The sequence below is a fragment of the Melanotaenia boesemani genome, chromosome 17 (genome assembly GCF_017639745.1).
Source record: "Melanotaenia boesemani isolate fMelBoe1 chromosome 17, fMelBoe1.pri, whole genome shotgun sequence".
NCBI classification, from domain to species: Eukaryota; Metazoa; Chordata; class Actinopteri; order Atheriniformes; family Melanotaeniidae; genus Melanotaenia; species Melanotaenia boesemani.
This window is the reverse complement of record NC_055698.1, coordinates 5,021,128-5,044,562: the sequence shown is the minus strand read 5'-3', so window position 1 is coordinate 5,044,562 and position 23,435 is coordinate 5,021,128. Positions and strand designations below refer to the sequence as shown.

Here is a 23,435-nt window from a genome sequence, read left to right as displayed (position 1 = left end):
GAGTGTATGACTCCAGCCTGACTTTTTGCTCCAGTCCAGCCCTAAACAACTGAGTTATTTTTATTCATTTAACTGAACTAAATAAAAATTACTCAGTTACTTAATTAGGCAACTCACAACTGAGCTCTGCGGTACGCCATCTCATGTATCTCTAAGGCTGTGAATAAGAAACCAACTTCACAGCCACTGTGTGCGGTGCGCCCTGGCGTGTATTTGTCCTTACAAGCAATTATGACAGGATTAAATGAAGGCTGGAATATTCTTTACAATACAGAGCAGTGTGTTTTGCTCCAGGAGCAGCGGCTGCAGTGGGCAGGAAAGGAGGAAGTGAAACGGTGTTTCGGGGATTGTTCTTCGGACGTTCACGGAATATTTAAAATAAGTTCTAATCTCAACAATCCAGGCAACCCAGAACCGTCAACCTATTAGTTGTGCACGTCTGCAGCTGGAACAGCCTCTCAGTTACTGCATCCACACTAAATCATAAAAAGTCATAAGTTATTGTGTGACTTTTCAGCTAAAAGAGACGATCCTGTACAGTCTCCTGCTGAAAGTCAGCCATTTCTGCCAATCTAAAACCTTCATTTCCCTCCCACAGCCTTACTCAGCAGGCAGCCATGCAGGAAGCTCTGCCTGCACTAACTGCTCAGTCTTGATTGACCAATTGGTGAGGATCTGGTCCAAGACATGCCTTGAAACACTGCCCCCTCATTTACATAATGGGGCAGAAATGCATAAGAAAATGTCAAAAGGAAACAGAGAAATGAATGTGCTTGAAAAAAAAAATGTAAAAGGAAAATAACACAAAATAAATAGAGACATAAAAATAAAGGAGGAAAAAATAAGAATAAAGTGTCTTCAAACTAAATACTCCAGCAGTACTCCAACTAGACTCAAATATGAGTTAAATATCATTTTAACTTATAAAGCTGAATTTACATTGTTTAGAGCCAGACGTATGCTGACGAGATACTTTAAACAAAAGGGAGCTTTAAGTTCCATTCCACCTTTTAGGGCACAGGGGGATAAATTAATAACTGACACAATTAAGATAAATGAAACGTTTAAAATGTTTTACTCTACTTTTTATTCATTGGAAAACTATGCAAGTAAGCAAGAAATTGTATAGGTTTTAACTCTTGGCCTCCTCCCTTTGTCAGCAGAATAGACAATGTCACTCAATCAGCCAATTACCACAGAGGAGAAAACTGAAACTATCCAAAATCTTCATTCTGGTAAAGCCTCTGGTCCAAATGGCTTTACAGCCGAGTTTTATAAGGTTTATGTAAAAGAGCTTACTTCATTTCTTTTCTTAATATGTATTATGAGGCTATAGACAGGGCGGCCTACCTCTCTGCTTAATGCTGTCATATCTCTGAATCTTAAAAGGGACACTGTGTAACATTTTCCGTTGTTTATTGGCCAAAACCGACATCTGCATGTGTTTATGTGTTATTATTGGTGTATTATGACCTTGGCTAATGATCAGACACATTTTCGTTAGCGAAGATTTTTAGATTTGTTTATTCATATGATGGGTAAGCCGGAAGGGCGTTCTCCCTGCGAGCCGGCGCATAGTGCTTGAGATGTGGGAGGAGAAGATAAACGAGAGCGACTTACTACCCCGGCAAGTTGGAAAATCTGTTAAATTGTTATTCACAAAAAGACAGCAAAGGTAAGACATGCTTTCTGACTTTTACAAACGTGAAGCATAAATCGGGTCTTCTTCTGCCTCTGGTTCGGTGAATCTTGGTCATAGTGAGATGAAACTTCCAGCTGTGGAATCTGTGAGATGTGAGCTTTCAGTAGAGGAGCCATTTGTTCGTTTTCATATGTATATATATATGTATATATATATATATATATATATATATATATATATATATATATATATATATATATATGTATATATATATATATATATATATATATATATATATATATATATATATATATATATATATATATATATATATATATATATATATATATATATATATATATATATATATATATATATATATATATATATATATATATATATATATATATATATATATATATATATATAAAATCTTGTGTCAGCCTGCCTTAAAAATTTTTCTGAAGTCGCAGTGTCTTCCTTTCTTTATCTCTTCAGTAGTATCCGTCTTACCAATTTCCAAGGAAATCTCCAAGGAAAAATATCAATGAATATTTTTAACGTACCTTGAGCATGACATGACACTGCACTGTGTCTGTTTCATCAGTTTTAGTTGTTGGTCGCTGTATCACTGGAGCAGCTGTTATCAGGTTCTCTTTTGGTGTAAATACAACATAGATCACATCTCCACTTTTAATGTGTCTTTCTTCTAAAGACCCTTCAAATAAAGAGAAAAGTAACCACAAGTATGAATTAGCTGTTTTAGAAAAATGTCTCGTGGCACCGTTTTAAATAGCTCTTTCTTTTCTAGAATATGCCGCCACATGGCAGCAGTTGTAATAAGACTGATCTTATTATTTAAATTTTTTTAAATACAGTTGATTTTTCTTCTTTGACAAAATCCAAGAGAAGAGTTATTTTAAAATGGGATCAACTTAACGTATCCATAAATGAATTAATGAGTGAAATAATACACCAAATCCCACACAAGTTGAAATGCAACAAAATAATGCAGGGCAGGAGAAGGCAGAGGGAAAAGTGAAGGCAATTCAAACCATTTCTTCCAGTCACTCTGATGGGAAATGCACTAAGGACGCAAATGGAGAATGCATGTTACATGTTTCACTGATGCACATGGCACCAGGAACATATCTTAAACTGTTTAAAGACTATGTGATGAGATCAGGACAACAAAGGCCCTATCCATAGGGGGAGAATTTATTTTATTCAGTTATTTAATGTTTGGTCATTTTTTCCTCACAAAACCGGCATTTCAGGAGTCTGAAACGTTGCTCTCCATGCAATCAAGCTAGAATGCATTTTATTATAACCACGTTATTACTGTCGTAACTAAATTAAAAATAAAAAAAACAACAAAAACAAAAAAATAAATAAAAACAAAAACAAAAGAACAAAACAAAAGAACAAATAATAAGTGAAGAAAGTGAGAAAACAATGTCACAAAAAAGAAAAAAAAAGACCTGCACAAAAGACCAATGAGTTTTTATGCATATTGTTTCTCAATAATCAAGATCAAGATGGCAGACTTTGTGCTGCGTGTTCAGTCATCGCTCTCCAGAACAGTATGCTGGACAATTATTAAATTATAATTTTTTTTTATTTTTTTTTTTTATTTGGTTTAATCGTAGCTATTTAATCTGAGAGCGATCTGACAGTCACTTTGGAGAATTAGTTAAGTTGCTGCTTAGTTGAATACCGGCCAAACATTCTTTGAAAGAGGTTTTGTTTATTTTGTCCATTTTATGTCACTTTGTTTATATTTTGACATTTGGTCCTATGACTGTTATCAACATTTATTAACTGTTCATTTCTAAAGCTTCACCTGATGTGATTCAGCTCACAGAAAATGAAATGAGCGACTTAAAGCTGACAAAAAAGAGACTGAAAAAGCATACATGTGTTGAAGAATGGATCATCTGTCAGTGGCATTCCATCGACTGTGTAGAGGCAGACAGTTCTAGAGGAACTGATACTTTCAAGATGACTTATCCTCAACATCAGATCTTCGACTGTGTTTTGTGTGTCCATATCTGTAAAAATAACAGCAAAAATTATTTATTTGAGAGCATACTTCCTTGTTTTCATGCTCTGTATGTGGTTAAATATGGTCTACTTCACCTCAAACGTGTTAATTCTCAAATATGACACTGAGTTTCTATACATTTAGTTTCACTTTTCACGGATTATCTTTGCTCACTCTTTGATTGCAGTTTAACAACTCTGTCAAAAATTCCAGACAGTGGAGAGCCAGATAATATGATGACTGCATTTACAGTAAGTGGGTTCATCAGATCATCAACAACACAAGCTAAGACAGACAGACAGACAGACAGACAGACAGACAGACAGACAGACAGATAGACAGATAGACAGATAGACAGATAGATAGATAGACAGATAGACAGATAGATAGACAGATAGACAGATAGACAGATAGACAGATAGACAGATAGACAGATAGATAGATAGATGACTTTCATTGGTTAACTTTCATAGAATTTTTATTAATTATTACTTTTGTCAGATTCAAGTTATTTCTGTGACCATTGTGATTTTTTCTTTCATTAACCGAAGGGTACCAACAATTTTGTCCACATCTGTAACAGTATCCACTGTCTTGGGACACAGTCAATATTTAACTACATAAACAAGCAAATTTGCTCTGAAACAAAAAAAAGAACTATACTCTTGATTAGGGAGTGTAAAGTCCCCACACCAAGTGTGTTCCATCCTCCAGAAGTCTAAGCACTGGAAATAAACACTTTTACAGTACGTGTCACACAAATGATGATATGTAAGAAGAAAAAAAAAAAACTTTGTGAGAATGAAAAGGCATAGATTGTATGAATCTCTTACCTCCGATGCGTTTTGGCTCAGGGCATTTGGGGTATGTATACAGTAGAGAAAAAGGCTTCATAGACTTTTGCATTGGAGCAGCAGATTGAGCTGCTGGAGCTCTGAATCTGCTGATGGTCTTTTTCAATTCAGCAAAACGATTCTTTTCAGCTTGAGTTAATCCTGTTTGGAAATACAGGTTTGATTTAATCTCATTATTTGAAAATAATACACACCTCTTATATTAAATTATAATGAGTTTGGGTTGGAATTGTATTTAAGATGTGTTTCTTATTCAGATTGAGATCTTATCATTTCAAATATCTTATGCAAACATCATGTAAAACAGAAAGTAAAAACACTTTTCTAATGGTATTCTTACCGAGGTCGGTTAAGTTTTCATTTGTGACACTGTCAAAGAAATCTATTTCATCTTTCACACCGAACTGTAGAAACTTGTTGTAATAACTTTCCAGTCTGTGTTTTTGAAGTAGGTTGTAAATCTGCGACATCTGAAGGGTAATAATGATAAATATAAACCAAGATATTTCATGGAATCCATTATAAATCACAATATACATAGAAATTCAGCTTTTCAAGAAATGTTAAAGAATAATTGAACAGTTTTAAATTTAAGAAAGAGAGTCTTACCTTGATGCATTCAAGATCAAGAGCAGTAGTTACTGTGATCTTAACTTTTGTTTTAGGCTGTTACTGGAATCAAAAGGTGGGGGTTGGTATTCAGGAAGCTCATTCTTGACAAACCAGTCTTTTACAATGCAGACTAAGACTTGGATGGAACAACATTTTAAAGATGGAACAGAAACCTAATATTTTTCTTTTCTGCAGTTTCCTGTAGAAGGTTCAGTTAAACCAGTACTTTTAATGGTTAAAGAGTTAAGCGGTGCGGTGCAAGTTCATGCTTCTCATGAATTATTCAATGTATAGTTTATTCTGTTCAAAATAATAAACGTTAAAAGAACATTCATAGTTCACCATTTTAATTTTGAACTAGTTTAAAGTTCAGTTCATTTTAGTTAATTTAAGTTAGAAGTGAAAATGAAAGACGGAACTTGTGAAACCTGTAACTAACCGACTAACCTGTTTTTAAGTAGTGAAGAAGAAAGAAAACCCCTAAAAAGTATTACTTTCCAACATACTTAGAGTACTAATAATCACCTTCTGACTCCATGGGCTTTCTTCTCTTCTAGAACGTGGACCAGACTTCTCTCTAACTATTTATCAATTACAATGGTATTAGAAAATGTGCAATTTACAGAGTTCTCTGGGTTCTGTTACCTGGCCCTAGCGAACAGACATAAAAGTGTAGTGTTGCCTGCCACAAAACTGAACATGACTACCTGGCTCCTGAACCCTAAAAAATGTCAGTTTCTGCTGACTAATGTGCAATTGCTGGGCAAAGTCTGTGTCATCAATGGCTAGGTTCACACTGCAGGGCGTAATGATCAATTTGGATTTTTTTTGTGAAATCCAATTTTTTTTAGAGTCCGTTCACATTTCCAATTAAATGCAACTTGTATGTGATCTCCTGTATGAACCTGATGCGCACTAAAAGTGTCCTGCATGCGTAGAAGAGACGACATGACAGTGAGCCAGAGACTGTAAAATGGACGGAGCCTCCGTCACGTCACCCAAAGTTTTCTGAAGAGCAAAAGTATAGTTCATTGTTCAAAATCCAAAAATGGGCAAAGAGGTCGAGCTGAGAGAGGGACTGTGAAGGCAGGGGTGGATGATTGACAACCATGAAACTCCAAGTTGTCTGTAGCTAAGAGCTAACCCCAAGCAATGATAGCTAACCAGCTAACGGAGGTAGGCGGGCCAAAACTAAGGCGGGCTGTTCGCCGGCTAAAAACCGCAGTTGTTCTGCACTCTCCAGCCTTTCCATGGATATTGGATACCTGTCAATCAAAAGGACACGCCCCTAATTATGCCGAATTTCAAAATTAAATAACATCCAAACGGATGAGTTAGAAAAAAAAATTCACCCCCGTCACAGTTGTAATGAGTTGTAACTTCACCTATGCCCTGCCACTTCTCCTGTTATCCCTGAGCCTCTCTCTCTCTCTTTCTATTCTGAATCTAGAACCATGGATTTGATCAGCTGGTCCCTAAATGCAATCGACAAATTTATTTGAACCGGAAAACAGGCGTAGGGGAGCCTGCTTGTCCTGTCGGAACGTTTTCGGCTGTATATGTGATGGATTCCTGGGGAGTGTGGAAGGTCATGTGCCTTTCGATTCTGTCGAGGATGCTGACGACATACATTCGGATTCATGATAACTGGGTTTCTGCTGTTTGGAGCGGGCAGTTTCCTGGTATATCACAAAATTCGGACACTATTAGCGGCCACTGGCAAGCTGCCGGATTTCTGTGCAGATGTGTGTCGAGCTATGAACAATCAGACTTTGGCGTTGCAGGAGCTAAATCGTAAACTGGAGGCTATTCTAGCTCAGAATGGCAAGCTAATTGCGATTCCAGAGCTCGTACGCGGTGGACACCAACTTGGAAAAGTTGTCAGCTCGGCTGGATGGAAATTGACCCACAAATTCAGATGATTTAGTCGCCAGTGGGACCACTGAGAGACTCAAGGCAGACGAAACAGCTCTGGCCTGAAACTAAAACAAATGCTGTTATCTAAATTCGGCTCCCTGTACTGGCCTTGGATGGCTGGTTATAAAATTCTCCTGGAAGGTTATGTTGACGGATGCTCAGTCCCCCCGCCCTCCTCTCGGGTGGTGGACTTTTCCTGGATCAGCTCCCAAGGACTCCCCACTATCATCTGGAGACTGGAGAAAGGAACTGGGAGAAAGTTCACAGGCTCACTTACTGCACACATGCATGCACCACACTCACAAACACTACTACAGACACACCTCCACCATGATTTTCACTGCCTTGGTTGATCCTTCCCCCCCTCCCTCCACTCTTGGGTGGGTGGACAACTGGATGCGCTCATGTTCAGCATATAAGGTTTATTACAGGAGAAGTATCAAATACAGGCAATACAACGCAAGGGTTGGACAACACCACCCCAGGACTTCCACCCAAGGAAATGAATCCCGGTGGTAATTCTTACCACCAGGTACCCAGGTTCAAAATGCACGAGGCAGAAATAGCACTTCCAATAAACCAATGAATTTAATAAACAAAGCAGTATCTGTTAAAATAACCAATAAAACTAAAAGCGTAAATCAGGGCTGAGACCTACTTGGTTGGGGAAGGGTCCAAAACAAATGAAAAGGGGATCCCAGGGACACCACAAGTGAGGGTGAACAAACCACACCAACTCAAATCCACACAACACACATAGGGGGAAACCACCACTAGGGACATTGATCCACCACCAAGGGGCTCAGCACCTGATAAAGGAAAGAAAACAGGATTATAAACACTCTGGATAAAATACAACACAAACTTGATAAAAGAAAATAAAGAGAATGACGTCTATTCTAAAATGGGCACGCGAACGTGTGCACACCAGCTCGGCTAATAGCAGTCAATATGAAAGGCTCCTTCTCTCTAAACAGCTGATGGCATCAGTGCACACAGAGCAGCCGTCAGTTCTGAAAAAAAAAAAGCAAAACTTAGCCAACATGTCCTCCTGATGAAGATCCTCTTCAGTGACCGCGCCCGAGCAAAGAGCAGCCACACCAGCACAGTAAAGCAAAGCAGAACAAAGCAGAACAAAGCAAAGCAAAAAAAACAAAGCGGTCCCAGCAGACGTGATCCAGCGCTGCACGGTCACTCAACAGCTCAAATCAGACGATCTCGTATCACGGAGCTTTCACCGACCCGCCTTTATCCGCTGCAGCTTGGCGTCAGGCGGCGGGTTAACACGGCGCTGTGTATAACCCACAATTCCGGGGCCGCACGTGAGGCGAAGGAATCCCCGACTAGTTATGCCGCCTGCAGCATCAGCCTAACTGATCTGGGAGCTCGATGAAGAGTGCACCCCGCAGCAATACCCAGTGAGCAGCAGCGGCTACTAGCCTACCTGCACCATCCAAGAGGGGGAAATTCCGGATGCCAGGAACTGAAGTAAACCCAGCCACCAGGAAGCGAGAGGCAGACTGCACGTCCTGCTTGCCTTTTATATCATCGACCCCACTCAGTAATTGGCCAACCAACACATACGGCAATCAATGAAACACGTAACACCCATGGGTCCTGCTACAGTCGCAAGTTCGAGAGCTATCTTGCTGAGCCCAGAAGCCGACAAGAGGACTCTGCCTTGCATCATTTTGGGAATCAGTTTTATTCAACCTGATCCTAGCTGAAGGTCAGTCTCTAAACTGATAAAAAGGAGAAGGGAGACTAGAAAGATCCCGCTCTCTTACTGTCTCGCCCAAACAGGCTGCCATTTTCTAAACAACTGTTTGTATCTAGCAGCTTCCCATCACTCTCAACTTTTCCCCATATCATGAGTCTGGAAGAAAAGTGGTCAGCCTGACCTCACACAAGAACCCAACAGGAGAATAATAACTTCAGTGTTCTTATACAAGGAAATACACATTATGAAATGTAATTGAGGGTAATAAATGAATAAATGTATTATATGAATAAAAGAATGATTACACTTGTGAATATTATATGAGTAAATATTATTGATTACCGTATGCATTGGGCCCAGCGTGAAGATGCCTTTTTTTTCTCTAGCCTCATCTTATTCCCTTCATGTTATCTTTTCCATCTATATCTAATACTAATATAGGTGCACCGCGCCGACCCTGTTTGTGCCTACATGTTGTTGCTGTCTAGTCTTGGACGGGTTGTACTGGAATACATTTCGTTGTACTTGTGTCCTGCACTTGTATAATGACAAATAAAAAATCTTGAATCTTGAAACTTTGAAGTGCAGACTGCAAACCAATGTGTGGTTTGTTATATAGTGATGACAGAGAAACCTAATCCATTGCTCTCTCACAACAAAGTTTTTGGTAAATAATGAAAGCTAACGTGATTAGCAACCCGCTACTGCACATACATGACAATCCGTCATCTCTTCATCCTCAGAGGGTTTATGACATGTAAATGCTGGTCTGTCTGAGCCCGCCTTTTTCTGCCCACCATTGGTTCACAATGATTTAAATGCAGAAATACTCAGACAAGCCATTTTGATCAAATTTTTTCACAAGATATGTCCTCTGGCGTCAAATAAATGCCACATGGACATGTGAACAACACAAAAAAACATTATTTTCATGGTATTTAAATGAAACATCGCCATCAGCACTGTGGAATGGAAGGAAAGTTGTGATTTGTGGAAAGATTATAGAAATATCATTTGGACTCAAAAAAGCTTGACAACAAAAACAAGAAGAGCTGGAGGATAAAGTCAAGAATTTGGAAAAAAAAACATGAAAGAACAGCAGAGAAATCCACATTTAACAAGTTAACAACTAGAGATAAACTGAACAGCCTTTAACATTTAGAGCAGAGGGGTCTGAGCTTTGAGCTCAGGAGTCAAAGACTCAAAACCGGAAGTAACAGTAGCAGTAAGGTTCTCAAGCTCCACAGCCAAGCAGTCAATATTGTAAGCATTATGTACAGTAGCATATGAAGTAATCACTCCCCCAAGGAACTTAGACCAGGAAGCCACCCTCTCCCTCTTATGGAGGCGAGAGCGGAACCTACGGGTAAGGGCAGAGGTCAAAGAGGAGGTCACACGTATATGAGGAACAAGATAAGCCAGGTATCAAGTTCCACACCACGACACAGGCAGATAGAGATAGGACTTGTAACCACAAACCCACACCATATTAATAGGAAGGCCAAACCTCTGGGGTGAGGGAAGAAAAAGATTAACGGACTGCAGACCAGAACCTGAAATGCCAAAATCAGCAAAGGTTACATTAGACTGTACAGGAAGTGCAGAGGACATGTTACATGGAAAATGTTCTTCACGTACAAAACCACATGGTGCAACAACAGTGTTGCAGAAACTGCAGATCCAGGAAGTGGGTGGCACTGTGGGTATTAGCAGTGAAAGCAGCAAGGACACTGAATGCTGTGGTAAGATTCACGGGCCAGGGCTGAAGGAGTGGTGATGCAGGGGTGGCAGAGGGGATCAGGGAGCAGACATAACAGGTAGAATTAGAAACCTTCTGAGCCGTCTGCTTAGCCAATTGATACCAGAGTTTATCATCGACATTATGGTGATCAATGAGGTGACGTTTCACCTACTGCGTGGGGTGGCAGGAGTAATCAGGAGCCACCACACCAGCAGGAATGCAACAAGCCAGAACAGCAGGACAGCGCGGCACCTGCACTCGAATTCCTGGACCCGTTTCAGGAGCATGACCAGTGGTAGTCACCACTTTTCCACAAGGGGACACGAAAAACCAGGGTTAGGCAATGTGATCATTCAGAGGAAGCAGGGTCTACCTCAGACGGAGGAGGTGATGAAGGAGGAGGTGATCGACCCGTTTGCGGTGGCTGGCGTGGATCCAAGTGGCCCTGTTCAGCTACTTTAACAGCAGTATCAATTGCCAGCAGAACCTGGTACGGGCCAGTGAACCTCTGGGCCTTCCAGTGTTTCTGCCTGAAGTTTTTTACCACCACCCAGTCGCCTGGTTTGAAATCATGTAGCGCGGTCTCAACAGGTGTTGGGAGTGCGGATTTCACCACCTGTGAAATGTCAGAAAGCACATGGGACAAGGTTTTGCAATAAATCAACATTGAGTCCTCACACACCGAGGTTTCAGGGAGTGGTCTGCGAGCTGGCCCAATACCAAGACTGGGGGGTCTACCTAAAAAGATCTCAAATGGACTGAGATTGAGCTTGGTTCTTTTCCTCATACGCATATATGTCAGAACGATAGGCAGCACTTAGTCAGTTTAGCTTTCAGGATACCATTCTGACGTTCAAACGCGCTAGCTGACTGCAGGTAATAGGCACAATGGTGTTTTAGATCAATACCCAGAAAAGCTCCAACCTGTGACACAACCTCGTTGACAAAATGTGAACCGTTATCAGAGCTGATCCTGCATGGAATTCCCCAGCGAGGGACAATGTCAGTCAGCAGGGCTTTAGTGACGACATGGCTCGTAGCATGCTTGGCAGAAAAAACATATGAAAACATATTACACATCACCAGTGCAAACTGCTTACCTTCAGCAGGGCTGAGTTCCACAAAGTCGAGCTGCAGATGTTCAAATGGCATGCTGGGCGGTTCGTGAGCTGCAGGGGGCATCTTATGCCTCTTACCTGCAATATTTACAGCACAGATCATGCACGACTGACATAGTATAGTGAAAGACATATTTCAAACAAGGGTTTTGTTGCACTGAAATGCTATGATTCATGTTCTGTAAAGAATATCAATACAGTTGAAACTGTTCTTTTGGATTAAGCTGGATCTGTACAACTAGATGGGTGCACCCTGGAAGAATTTTATAGTCATTCATTGACTGTGAAAGAGTTGATTATTGACTATTGGTACCAAAAAAAGGATTTTGACTTGAAACAATTTTATTTATTTTTCCTTTCCCCCTTTGTTTTCTTATTGCAAATTTTCTATTTTCTGTTAAAATAATACAACCCGGGAGTTTAAATTTAAGCTTGTGTACGAGTCTCATTCTTTTCACTCCTCCTCTAAGTAGCCGAACCTCTGGCCCAAAAAAAATCATCTAGGTTCATTAACCCTTGGTGGAAATTAACCTAGTGGATACCTCCACAGTAACAGGAGTAAGTGTAACATCAGGATCAGGACCATGTGAAGTGTATGCTGTGAGGTGCAACTCTGAAGCCGGTAAAACATTAGACTGAGGCAGAGGAAGTTTTTGTGCCTCAGCCACCAGCTGATCACCGTGCACCGACAGAGCTTTGTACCAAGCATTTTTGAAAAAGTTTTAATTGTCTAGAAATAGAAGTTCAGCTGTCTGAAATCAATTCGAGCTTGATGACACATTTTTCTTTTATAAACTTATGCGCAAACGTTCTCCAGTCTCTCTCCTCCCCCTTCCTCTTCTGTCGCTCCTTGAATCATGACGTGACTGTCGGTGATCAGCTGATTGGCTTTTCTGTCCCAGCTTCTCTCTTGTAGTTTGTTTATCGTTAAGCTAATGTTGAGGAGGAGGAAACTAGCAAGATGTTGATGCAAAACTTTAGCCTGTTTCAATTAGATAGCCTTTTGTTTGCATTTATTGTCTATTATTTTCTTTATTAACTGAGGTTTATTAACTGGTGACAGCTGTAAAATCTGCTGGTCATAATACAGCCAGATGAATCAGGTTCAGATATCTAACGAGTGTCAAGATTAAACAAGAGTATTTTTCTAAATTATTGGTACTGTGCAGATGTTGGACAGGCAGGTTTATTTTTTATAAGCCATGAAGGGAAATTATAAACAGGTTCTGAAATCCAAATCAGAGTATGACCTTCTCCAACCAGGTGGTTGACAGGTGATAGGATCTACTGTATATACAGGGACAGGTACATAAAAGTTTTGATGAGAGGACCAGCCAAGGGCACTAACCAGGAAAAGGATGACACAAATGAGAATTTATAAGGTCTAGATTTTACTAAATAATTATCTGCTTATTAAAACTTGTGGAACTATGGGGAAAAAGTCTATATTTGTTAGTGTTGACGTAATAAACCACATCCCCCACACTGTTGAAAAGCTTGTTATACCCATGTGTACAGGAGCCTTAAGGTCAAGGGTCACTCAAAACCAGATGAAACTGGTACAGAGAGATTCTCAACTTCAATAGCGCAACTAATCTATGTGAAAAGCATTACGACCAGTACCATAAGCCACTTACCATAAACTTAGACCATGGAGCCGACCTCTCCCTCTTATGGAGGCCAGAGTGACGCCTGCAGGAATAAAGCAATAGTTAAATTAGAGGCCACACGTGCATAAGGAATAAAGAAGGCTAAGTAGCAAATACCACACCTGAAAGGAAGAGACAGGCAAGAATGGTGACCATAAACCTTCACAACACCTCTGGGACACCCAGAACCCCGAGAAGGTGTGTGTGAAACAGCATATTCATACCATGAAAACCCAAAGAAGTAAATACAAGCATAGTAGCAGGACTACATCAGACTTGTGACATGGAAAGCTGTTTTCACAATAAAACCAAGATGCAGGATAAAAAATTACAGCGTGAGGTAGAACTAAGATAAAACAAAGATGCTCCACCCAGAAGGTGGAAACATACCGGAACCTGTGGAGTATGAACTGAGTGTGGAGTAGTTATCACTGCACCAGAAACAGTCTTGTTGGTGTGTGCAGAGAAGTTGGAAGGAAAACGAGTTGGAATGAATGAGAGAGAGTTGGAAAATGTCTCCTTTAACGCTCAGATCCAGGAAGTGTGTACTGCTGTGAGTGACAACAGTGAATGCAGAAAGGACACTCAGCACAGCATCTGCTGGCCGAGGTCACAGCAGGGGGACCTCAGGTCACAAATGGGATTAGGGAACAGACAGAACAGCTGGAATTTGTCAATTTCAGAGCGGTTTGCTCAGCCAGCTGATACCACAAGTGTGTTTTGCTCATCATGATGATCAATCAGGTGATGTTTCACCCCCTCCTGTGGTTGTCAGCCTCCATGTGAACAAGAAAAGAAATGAAGCAGATGAGTATTGCTCCACAATATCTGCATTCAAGCTCCCGTAGTCATCTGAAGGCCATGGTTATCGCTAGTCACCACTCAGGATAAAAGGGGACAGGGTAACCCACGTTGATTCATCCTGGTGGATCAGATGAGTCGAGATCTCCCCCAGGAGATGGAGATGGAGGGGGCGGTGAAGACTGAAGATCTCCCGCTGATGTTGGGACATGGTTGCAGGGGCTGGCCAGGAAGACCTCCCAGCAGGGAAACCTGGTATGGACCCGTGAACTTCTGAGCCGTTCAATGCTCCTTCGGAGGTCTTCACCTACGATCCAGCCACCCTGCATCAGTGTGTGTGAAACCTATCCTCAGGTGGTTGTGGGAGAGCTGCTGTCACCACCTGTAAAGCCTCAGAAAGCAGAAGGAAAAGGTTTTGCAATAAACCAACACTGAGTCCTCACCAATGACGATTCCAGGTAGGGCCGGCTCAATTCCAAGACCAGGAGGCCTGCTAGAGAGAACCTGAAATGGACTGAGGTTCAACCTTGTCCAGTTACACATTCTCATGCAGGTCAGGAGGAGGTAGAGAGCCGTCAGCATGCAAAGCAGAGAATGTGAAGGGAGGGGCAGAGGACAAAGGGAGCGAGGAGGAGAAGTAGGGAGACGTCAAGCAAGATATGGCGGAGTGAGACAGACAGAAATAACGGTGCCTGCAAAGGTAAGCAACCCAAGACACGTCCAAAACCAGCTTACCATCCGGTTTTTAGAACGGTGTCTGCGTCGCCAGAGCAACCAGCTTTATGAGAGAAAGATGTGGACAAACAAACATTCTAAAACAAGTCATTGACGTTCACTCAAACTGCAAGATAGTGTCATACATGCACATACGAACATAAACATATCAAATATTTATAATTACATCTGTTTGTTCATGTAATCTAGAAAAGACAAGTTATTATAAAATAACCAAATTGTACGACTGAATCCTGAAGGTGACTGCTCTGGTATCACCCCTGTGAAAGCAGTCATCATCAGCCGTACGATAAGGTGTATTAAACAGCACATGCACCCGTGTCCACGGTGATAATATCCTTCCTGTAAAAGTTTATCCCAGAATGTCATAAGAGTAAATATTTGATGTCATGTCATGTTTGATTTTCAAAATGCACATACACATATTTTGTAAAAATAAGTATTGATGTCTAGTCCTGCAGACAGATCCATGTCACCAGACCTGCTTATCAGGAAAATAAAGGTGTTTCTGGTTAATGGCATCAGAGCTAGCAGCATTATAAAAAACACAGCAATCATCCCTGTGTGGAAGCAGAGCAGTGTCCTGGAGAAGAACCTGCTGGAAGGAAAAGGTCAAGTAAACGGCCAAATCAGAGCAGGTAGATTTTCCCTGCATGTAGGAGGATCCATAAAGGCCAATATGGCATCGTTTTAGAAAGACAAGAAGTCTTCTGGAGTTTTCTAGATCAGTTCTTTAAACTCCAAGATGATATGGACATTAAACCAATTTGAATGTCTATGTCTCTATGTCAGAACAAGCACTGATTTCAGTCAGAGTTGGTACAGTCACTTAGGTGAGTTTACTGCTTGAGTTTCTGTCTTGGTTACGGGTTATTGTTTACATTGCTGCACTCTACAACCAGTTGAGGCCGTGACGCGGGGTCACACCCACTGTGTACTGCTCAGGGCAAAGCAGATAGAGGCGGTTTCAGCCAGTTGCAATCAAGCAAAGTGAGCTCAGCTGTGTCAGCTCCAGGTACTTTTCCACAAGCATCAGCGAGGCATCAGCCATTGTGTCAGCCCAAGTCAGGTTAAGACCACTAAGGGTAAAGACCTGCAAGTCTACCTGCGCGAGTCCTCAAGTGGCTCCAAAAATAGTGTCCTACCGCAAAAACTTGAGATCATTCAGACCTACACACCTGCCTGATGAGGCTTACTCTACCCTCCTTTTCCACTTCGACTTCTCCTTACTGTCTGTTAATGAGGCTACAGAAACACTCTGCTCCTCTCTCGCCTCGTCTCTGGACAAACTCTGTCCTCTGGTGTCAAAACCAGCCAGAGAAAATCCTCCCAGTCCATGGCTCACAGAGGCTCTAAGGGAGCACAGAGCTGGACTCAGGGCTGCAGAAAGAAAGTGGCACAAATCAAAAGAGCACGCTGACTTGTCTGAGTACCAGCAAAAACTTGAAACTTTCACATCCAGCCTAAAGGCAGCCAAGATAGCCTTTTATCAGAACAAGATCCGCAATGCTCCCAACACATGACAACTCTTCATGGTGTTTAACTCTCTTCAATCTCCACCACCTGCTCAGCCTCCCACTGTGCTGACTGCAGAAATGTTTGCTTCCTACTTCACTGAAAAGGTTGCTACCATCAGTAACCAATTCACTGAGCCTGACCAACTCAGCCTTACCAAACCAGCTACTGGTGCCTCACTCTGCTCTTTCTGCTCTCTAAATAAGGATGAAGTCTTGAAACTTCTAGTTAACTCAAAACCCACGACCTGTCGTCTTGATCCTGTTCACGCTGACATCCTGCAGAGCATTTTACCTACAATCAAAACTGCAGTAACCCATATTATCACCTCCTCTCTTGAATCTGGTGTCTTACCCTCTGAATTCAAGCAAGCTCGGGTTACCCCGCTGCTGAAGAAACCCACACTCAACCGAGCCCAGGTTGGAAACTACTGGCCGGTCCCATTGCTTCCATTCATGTCTAAACTACTAAAGCGTGCTGTCTTCAGTCAGGTCTCACAGTTCCTCCAAGATAACAACTTGTTTGATCCATATCAATCTAGCTATAGACAAGGCCACTTTACAGATACTCTATACTGTAGGATCAGACCCTACCTAACAGAACACACGGCCCAGTTTCTGGTCCAGACTCTGGTCATTTCACGCACTGACTACTGCAACTCCTTACTGGCTGGCCTGCCTGCATGCTCAGTTAAACCTCTGCAGATCATCCAGAACGCAGCAGCACCTCTGGTCTTCAACCAGCCCAAAAGAGCTCATGTCACTCCGTTGCTAATCGCTCTCCACTGGCTTCCAGTTGCAGCACTCATCAAATTTAAAGCTCTGCTCCTGGCTTAGAAAACAATAACCCAAACGGCTCCTGTCTACCTCCACTCCTTAATCCAGAGCTGAACTCCCTCTCGACAGTTACGCTCTGCCAGCAAAAAACGCCTAGTGCTCCCACCACAACGTGGCACAAAATCAGTAGCTAGACTTTTCTCCTCTGTTGTTCTCCGGTGGTGGAACGATCTACCAAACTCCGTCCGATCCGCAGAGTCCTTATCCACTTTTAAGAGCAAGCTAAAGACTCAGTTGTTTAAGGAGCATTTCCACATTTAGTTTAACTCTTCTACTCAATAGAATGAGTTAGAAAGATTTGTCCAGCTCTGTGGCTCAACCAAGTACTGAATAAGCTGTGTGCACTTTTGCCCAAGATGATATTGTGTGATGAAATCGTGATCTTGTATTTAAACAAAATGACTTAAAAAAAAAATTATTGCGCTGCCTCTAGCACTACATGACAGCACCTGGGTCCAACTGGACTCTAAAGCAGTCTGACTACCACTTATTATCTTGTTTGAATTCTTGCTTGTGTTGTTCTCAATCTCAAATGTAAGTCGTTTTGGATAAAAGCGTCTGCTAAATGAATGTAGAATACAATGTAGAATATTAATACTGTGTCCACCATCAGCCTGAATTTGCTCGAGCAGCTTTTTCTCTTTTGTTCTTTTACAAATTCTTTATTTTTATTTTACAAGAGGATCTGTTTAAAATATCCATGGATTTCACATCATTATGAAATTGTTTGTATTTTCTCCTGGTACCTCTTCGTATGAATTCTTACAGTACACTTTCCCATGTTATTGCAGCCAAAAAAAAAAAAAAAAAAACAAACAAACAAACCCTATTTTATCTATATTGATGTAGGTTTGTTTAACTAGTGTTTCAAGTTTCCTTCCTTTTCCTTAAATTAATTTCCATCTGGTTATTTGCTGACAGTTAAAAGAGGAGCTCCTTTAATTTGCTTTAGTTTTACCATTTATTAATCACCATTTTCTCTAAGTGCCAGGGATTTATTTTCCTCTAGGAAAATTGTTTATTAATCCATCCTTTTTTTTTTCATTTTCAGATTTCAGATCCTTAGTTTGCTTGATTGAAACATATATCAGGCCTTCAGTGTTTATTCTTAAAAGTAAAATAGCATGTATTACCAAAGTGCCATGATAGATCAATACCAAAGAAAACCATTCCAGTATATTTAGATGTGGCTGCAAATAACTCCTAAATGTAGCACATTATGGTTCACACATGAGACCACGGGTCAAAGTTATTATGCAGCCTTTTTAAGAGCAAAATGGAAGGTGTTTCAGGTTTATTATAAATTATAGATACCAAGATATTCAACATCTTAACTTAAACCAACTGTGAGCAAAAATAAAATAATCAGGACCCAGAGACACACGAGCAGTTTTTGTACAAATCACGCACACACTTAAAGTTGTCAGGAAATCAGGGGACTTGCAGCTTGCATCACCACACAGAACCAAGCAGGAAAACTGCCGTTCGGTATTTACATAAATGCACATAAGGATCAGTATGTTGGCATTTCCACATCTTATCAGATCCTGGGTCAGCGGTTAGACGGTAATCTGGAGGAAATATAAATTCATGTGTCAGTGAGTCACCGTTAGGATGCGTCTGAAGGGATCAAATAAAGAAAATATTATTTTCAATTCGTTTTACTAATTTCTTTCTTTCAAAAACAATGAGCCGATCAGTGTTGGATAACTGAGGAAAGGCTGTTGCCACCAGGTCACTAAACATGTTCTGTTCTTTCTAAATCATGAAAACAAAACAAGGGTTAGTAGCTCATCATGTCATGTGATCAGCAGCAAGCAGGTACTTCGTTGCAGTGAGCGTGTGTGTGTTTGTTCATGTAAATGTGTGTATTCATGTATGTGTCTCTTGTTCAAGCTATGAACTCGTCTTATGTGCAGACCTACTCTAGAACTGAAGCTGTCTTTTGTTTACTTTTAGCACCTTCTCTTCATAAAAGATAAGATCTGTTAAACTTCAGTGTACTAACAGAGTTTTGTAATTAAATCATGAACTATTTGTGGTATGAAATCAGAACGGTCTCACCATCAGTGTCACGTGGTCACATGACTACTTCCATCTCCAAGTCAGCTCTGCCGTGGATCAGTCAGATGGCAAACCACCTTTTGATTTTATGCCCAATGACCCTTTTCACCACATGGATGTTCTCTCTCTGGTCTGTAGAACTGGATGGTTTTCCAACCTCAGGCCCCCACCACCCACCTCAGCCCACTGGCCATGCTACCACGGAACTGGGCCGGAGAGCTCACACAGTTTTGTTTCTTATCCCGATTGTCCTTGAGCTTTTGTCCTGTCCTCAGAATAAAACGCATAATCAGGAGCATTGTGGAGGATGGTGTTTTACCATCCAAAGCAGATGTTTACACGTCCATCAAACATCTGGTTTGTGTGTGTGTTTGTGTGTAAGCAAAAAGCATTCTTCATTGCAAGCAGAGTGTCACTTAACTTCTGAAAGTGTGTCCTTGTGCATATATTGAGCATTGTGAAGCAGAGCAAAAGATTTCCTCAGACTGATCAGATTATTTGACAACTTGTATATTTTCTCATGAAGGATGAGAAATGTAAGAAAAAAAAATGTTCTCAAAAACTGTTGTTCTCAGTCAGTTCTCCGTACACGCCTCTCGTGTTGAGCAGACTTATCAACACCATGAATTTAAATTGAATGACTGAACCTGGATAATGTACTTAAAACAAAACCATTGGACTATTTAGTTTTTTTTTAACCCTCTTATACTTTTTGAGTTCCCTTGGACCCAGAGTTTCTTCAGCAGGGAACACACCTACTGAGATCCATTCAGAACAAAATTCTATTGAATTATTTACCATTATTTGTTACCCATAAAATCAAATAATTCTCCTGTGACAAAGACGGAGTCTTTGTTGCCCATTCTTACCACAAATGGGGGAGATCTCCTTATAGTTGTGAACGTCTTCACAGACTCCAAGTAATAAGTTTACCTGGCCACTCTACTGGGAGACCTCTGCGGACACAGAGGAATTAACCAGCTGAAGGCCTGTTTTCCGCAGCGAAAACGCATATGCCCACACAGCTCGACTCACACAAGCCCACAGACCACCCCTGTCACCAAACCAGCTTCTCAGCTCTGTTAAAAAAGTTACAGAGTGAGTTTCAGAGAATCTGAGCGAGGGGTCCTCCTTTCGAACTGGAGGCTAAATGGAATTCAGGTTGATCAGATACACCGTCACTGAGCTTCTCCATGGTCGAAATTTTGCAGACATCGCCAGTTGTTGTAGAAAAATTACCAAGAGTCTGGTATGAGTAAAAGTATATAAAGTTTATTACAGGAGAATTATTGAATACAAAATTACTTGCAAGCAAGGCTTGGCAGAACCTGTGCTCCAAATAACTGTGGAAACATATCATTTGCTCCTCATGGTGAACACAGGAGCCAGATTCTCCACACATTTTCTCTGGACTGTCTGGGAAGAGACATTATGTATAAAATAGGAATGGCTGTTATCTGTTTACCAGAATAACCTGAGTTTACTTTCCCTGATAGGCAGGCTCCTAAATGTGGAGCACCTATCCTCTCCCAGCCTGTGGATATATACTGGGCCTTGTTACAACCTGAGGCTGTTTGAAAAGACTGGCATTTTTTCCCCTGTTTCAGAGCTGGAAGCCCTGGCTACCGTTACTTCATTCTTATACTCCTCCCCCTGAATATCTCCATGTCACCCTTGACTGTACTAGAAAAATGGATTTTATTTATCATGTTTTTGAAAAAGAGATTGCAGGGACCTCCTGGTCCATCAGCTTGCCCTGCCTCCTTGTAGGTAAGGAGGGGGTGGTAGCTGCTGTGGAATTGCCCTGATCAGATGTCCTGGTATAAACTTAGCTCTTATGCCTCACGCTAAGGATTTAGGTCCAATGATAAAACACCTGTTAGAAGCCCAGGACTGGAAACAATCTACTCTGCCAAGTTCTAAGTTCTCTACTCTTTCAGTAATGACACCTATAAGACATTGTTGATAAGGCTATATTGGAACTAGAGAGGGAGCACACGGATCATCCACAGGCTGACAGTATGTTAAACTCTGTCCACATCCTACTGTGGTCTGATGGACCCACAGACGTGAGTTTTTATTCTCATTTCTCTCCTGTGCAGTTTTCTTTCTACACTCGATGTTCATTTGGTGCTGTCAGTATCTCTTAAAGAATAGGTTGAGGCTTAGTTTATCGTCCTTATACAAATGCTGCATTCTGCCAATATTCTGGTAGTTCTGGACTACACACTTCCCTTTTGTCTTGAGGTCTCTGGTCAACTGGTACTCTTTCAGATAAAAGATGGAGGCAGACAGGTTTTACTCTATTACAGTTCCAAGCTGGACACTGAAGAAATGAGTCAAAGTCCATCCATTAAAGCCTACATTGTCATGCATCATACCCTGACTGTTTTGACCACCCACAGTGTAGCGTCCTTTGTCTTATCAAAGGCATTTACCATGACCCATCTCTGACAGAGACTGGAAAATTTTACTGTAACCATACGTCACGGTGTTAATGTTTGGTAGGGAGATGCCAGGTCCGGGATCATTAGCTTTTAGAGAAGAACCCATGGACCTCAATAAATCGTCCCATAATCTTATGATGGTTCGCTAACAGTACTGGCAGTGTCTCTTTTTAGATCCAGAGGTGTGCAGCACCAAGAACCCAAGGACCAGGAACTGACCCAAGGAAGCTGGGTCTTGCTGGGGGTATTGTAAGAGGGCTGGACATAATATAACCATGGAGCCAGTAATCTATGGCAGATTAACCATTTTTTAAAGTCTTCTTCTCCCTCAGGATGTCAGCCGGGACACTGCAACCCTCTACTAATAACTCTTAAAGATCCTCAGGCTAAAGATACTGGAGTATATGTCCTGGTAGCTTATTTGACTGGTGATGACCTACTGGCTCAGCTTGGAATCAAGGTGGTTGATAATTTAACAGACCCATGTGAAAGAAATTTTGCTGCATTCGGTAATCACTCATATATACATACTCATAATAATCACATGTATATTCAGTTTTCTTTATTAATTTATTATTGTTAATCCATTCACTTTTACATTTTCATATTGTGTGTTTTCATTCTACAGAATACTGAAGTTACAGTTTTCATTGTGTTTGCGTGTGTGAGGTCAGACTGACCACTTTCTTCCCAGAGCTCTGATATGGCAGAGTTTTCAACCTGCTAGATAGCAATAGTTGTTTGGGATATCAGCTTGTTGTGGTATGTGGGCTTTGTCTTAAAACTGGAAGAAAGTGGTGCCACTCAGTCTTCTATTCCTCATTTATTATTTTGCTGTTTGACCTTCAGCTGGGGACCAGCTGAATAAAACTATTTCTCTCTGATGAATCATCAGAGTCTCTTCCAACTCCATGCGAGTCGGGACGACCAATCTCTTTACTTGCAAGTAGTTTTTTATTCAATACTTCTCCTGTAAATAAACCTTATATACTTTTACTCATTCCAGACTCTTGGTAATTTTTCTACAATACCTATCATCCTGGAGCTTCATATGCCTCAGAACTCCTCTGCCCCCTGTAGGCCTTTGGAAACATTATTTTCCTTCAGCACCTGTAAAAGCTGTCTCTCCAATCTTCACCCCCATTAAAGATGGAGTCCCACGAGATAGTCCAGATGAGTATAAATTAGTGGACCAGGTTGCAGCTGGGTTTGAATCCATTTTCTTGTTTATTACTGTAAATAAGAATGTAGATAAAATAAATAATATCCACTATAATGTTCAAAGGTTGACTTCTTATTAGAGGTCAAAAGGGGGAATTGTAAATAAATTTATTGGGATACTCATCAAGGAATTACTTAAGTGTGCTACTTATTTTCATTTATATTCTTACTCTATTAATCATATTATATTTCTCTTATCTTTAAGCTCATATCAGGGGTAAGTGAGAAAAACATGTGAGGGGCTGACTGCCAGTAAACAACATGTGAAATGTTACACTTAACCCTCTGTCACCCCTTTAAAAAAATTCCTTTTTGCTCCCTAACACACATAAATGTGCTTGGGTGCGATTAAGGGTTAAGTTTCCAGAGGAAATCTGCTTGTCTGTGTATTGTCTTCTTGTTCCTGTTCTTTAGAACACAAGTGGATAGGGGTCACAGGACCTGTGACTGCATCTGACCAGATTCCTGCAACTGCACCATTAGTCAGCAAAACTGTGTATAGCAAGGAGGAGGAGCTGT

General features: G+C 41.0%; 1 protein-coding gene and 1 long non-coding RNA gene across 2 annotated transcripts in view; one reads left to right on the top strand and one right to left on the bottom strand.

The window, feature by feature from the left end:
• LOC121628243 overlaps positions 1-5,224 on the bottom strand; it is a 33,109-nt gene extending 27,885 nt beyond the window's left edge. The window contains exons 1-5 of the mRNA XM_041967228.1: positions 5,150-5,224; positions 4,881-5,010; positions 4,520-4,681; positions 3,559-3,693; positions 2,209-2,360 (exon numbers count right to left, since the gene is read on the bottom strand). Of these exons, the coding sequence (XP_041823162.1) occupies positions 2,209-2,360; positions 3,559-3,693; positions 4,520-4,681; positions 4,881-5,010 (579 nt within the window). The 5' untranslated portion in view covers positions 5,150-5,224. The remainder of the gene's footprint in view (positions 1-2,208; positions 2,361-3,558; positions 3,694-4,519; positions 4,682-4,880; positions 5,011-5,149) is intronic.
• LOC121628244 lies at positions 1,431-23,435 on the top strand. The gene is made up of 3 exons (XR_006008114.1): positions 1,431-1,441; positions 14,453-14,458; positions 23,355-23,435. It is a non-coding gene; the product is annotated as an uncharacterized LOC121628244 (long non-coding RNA).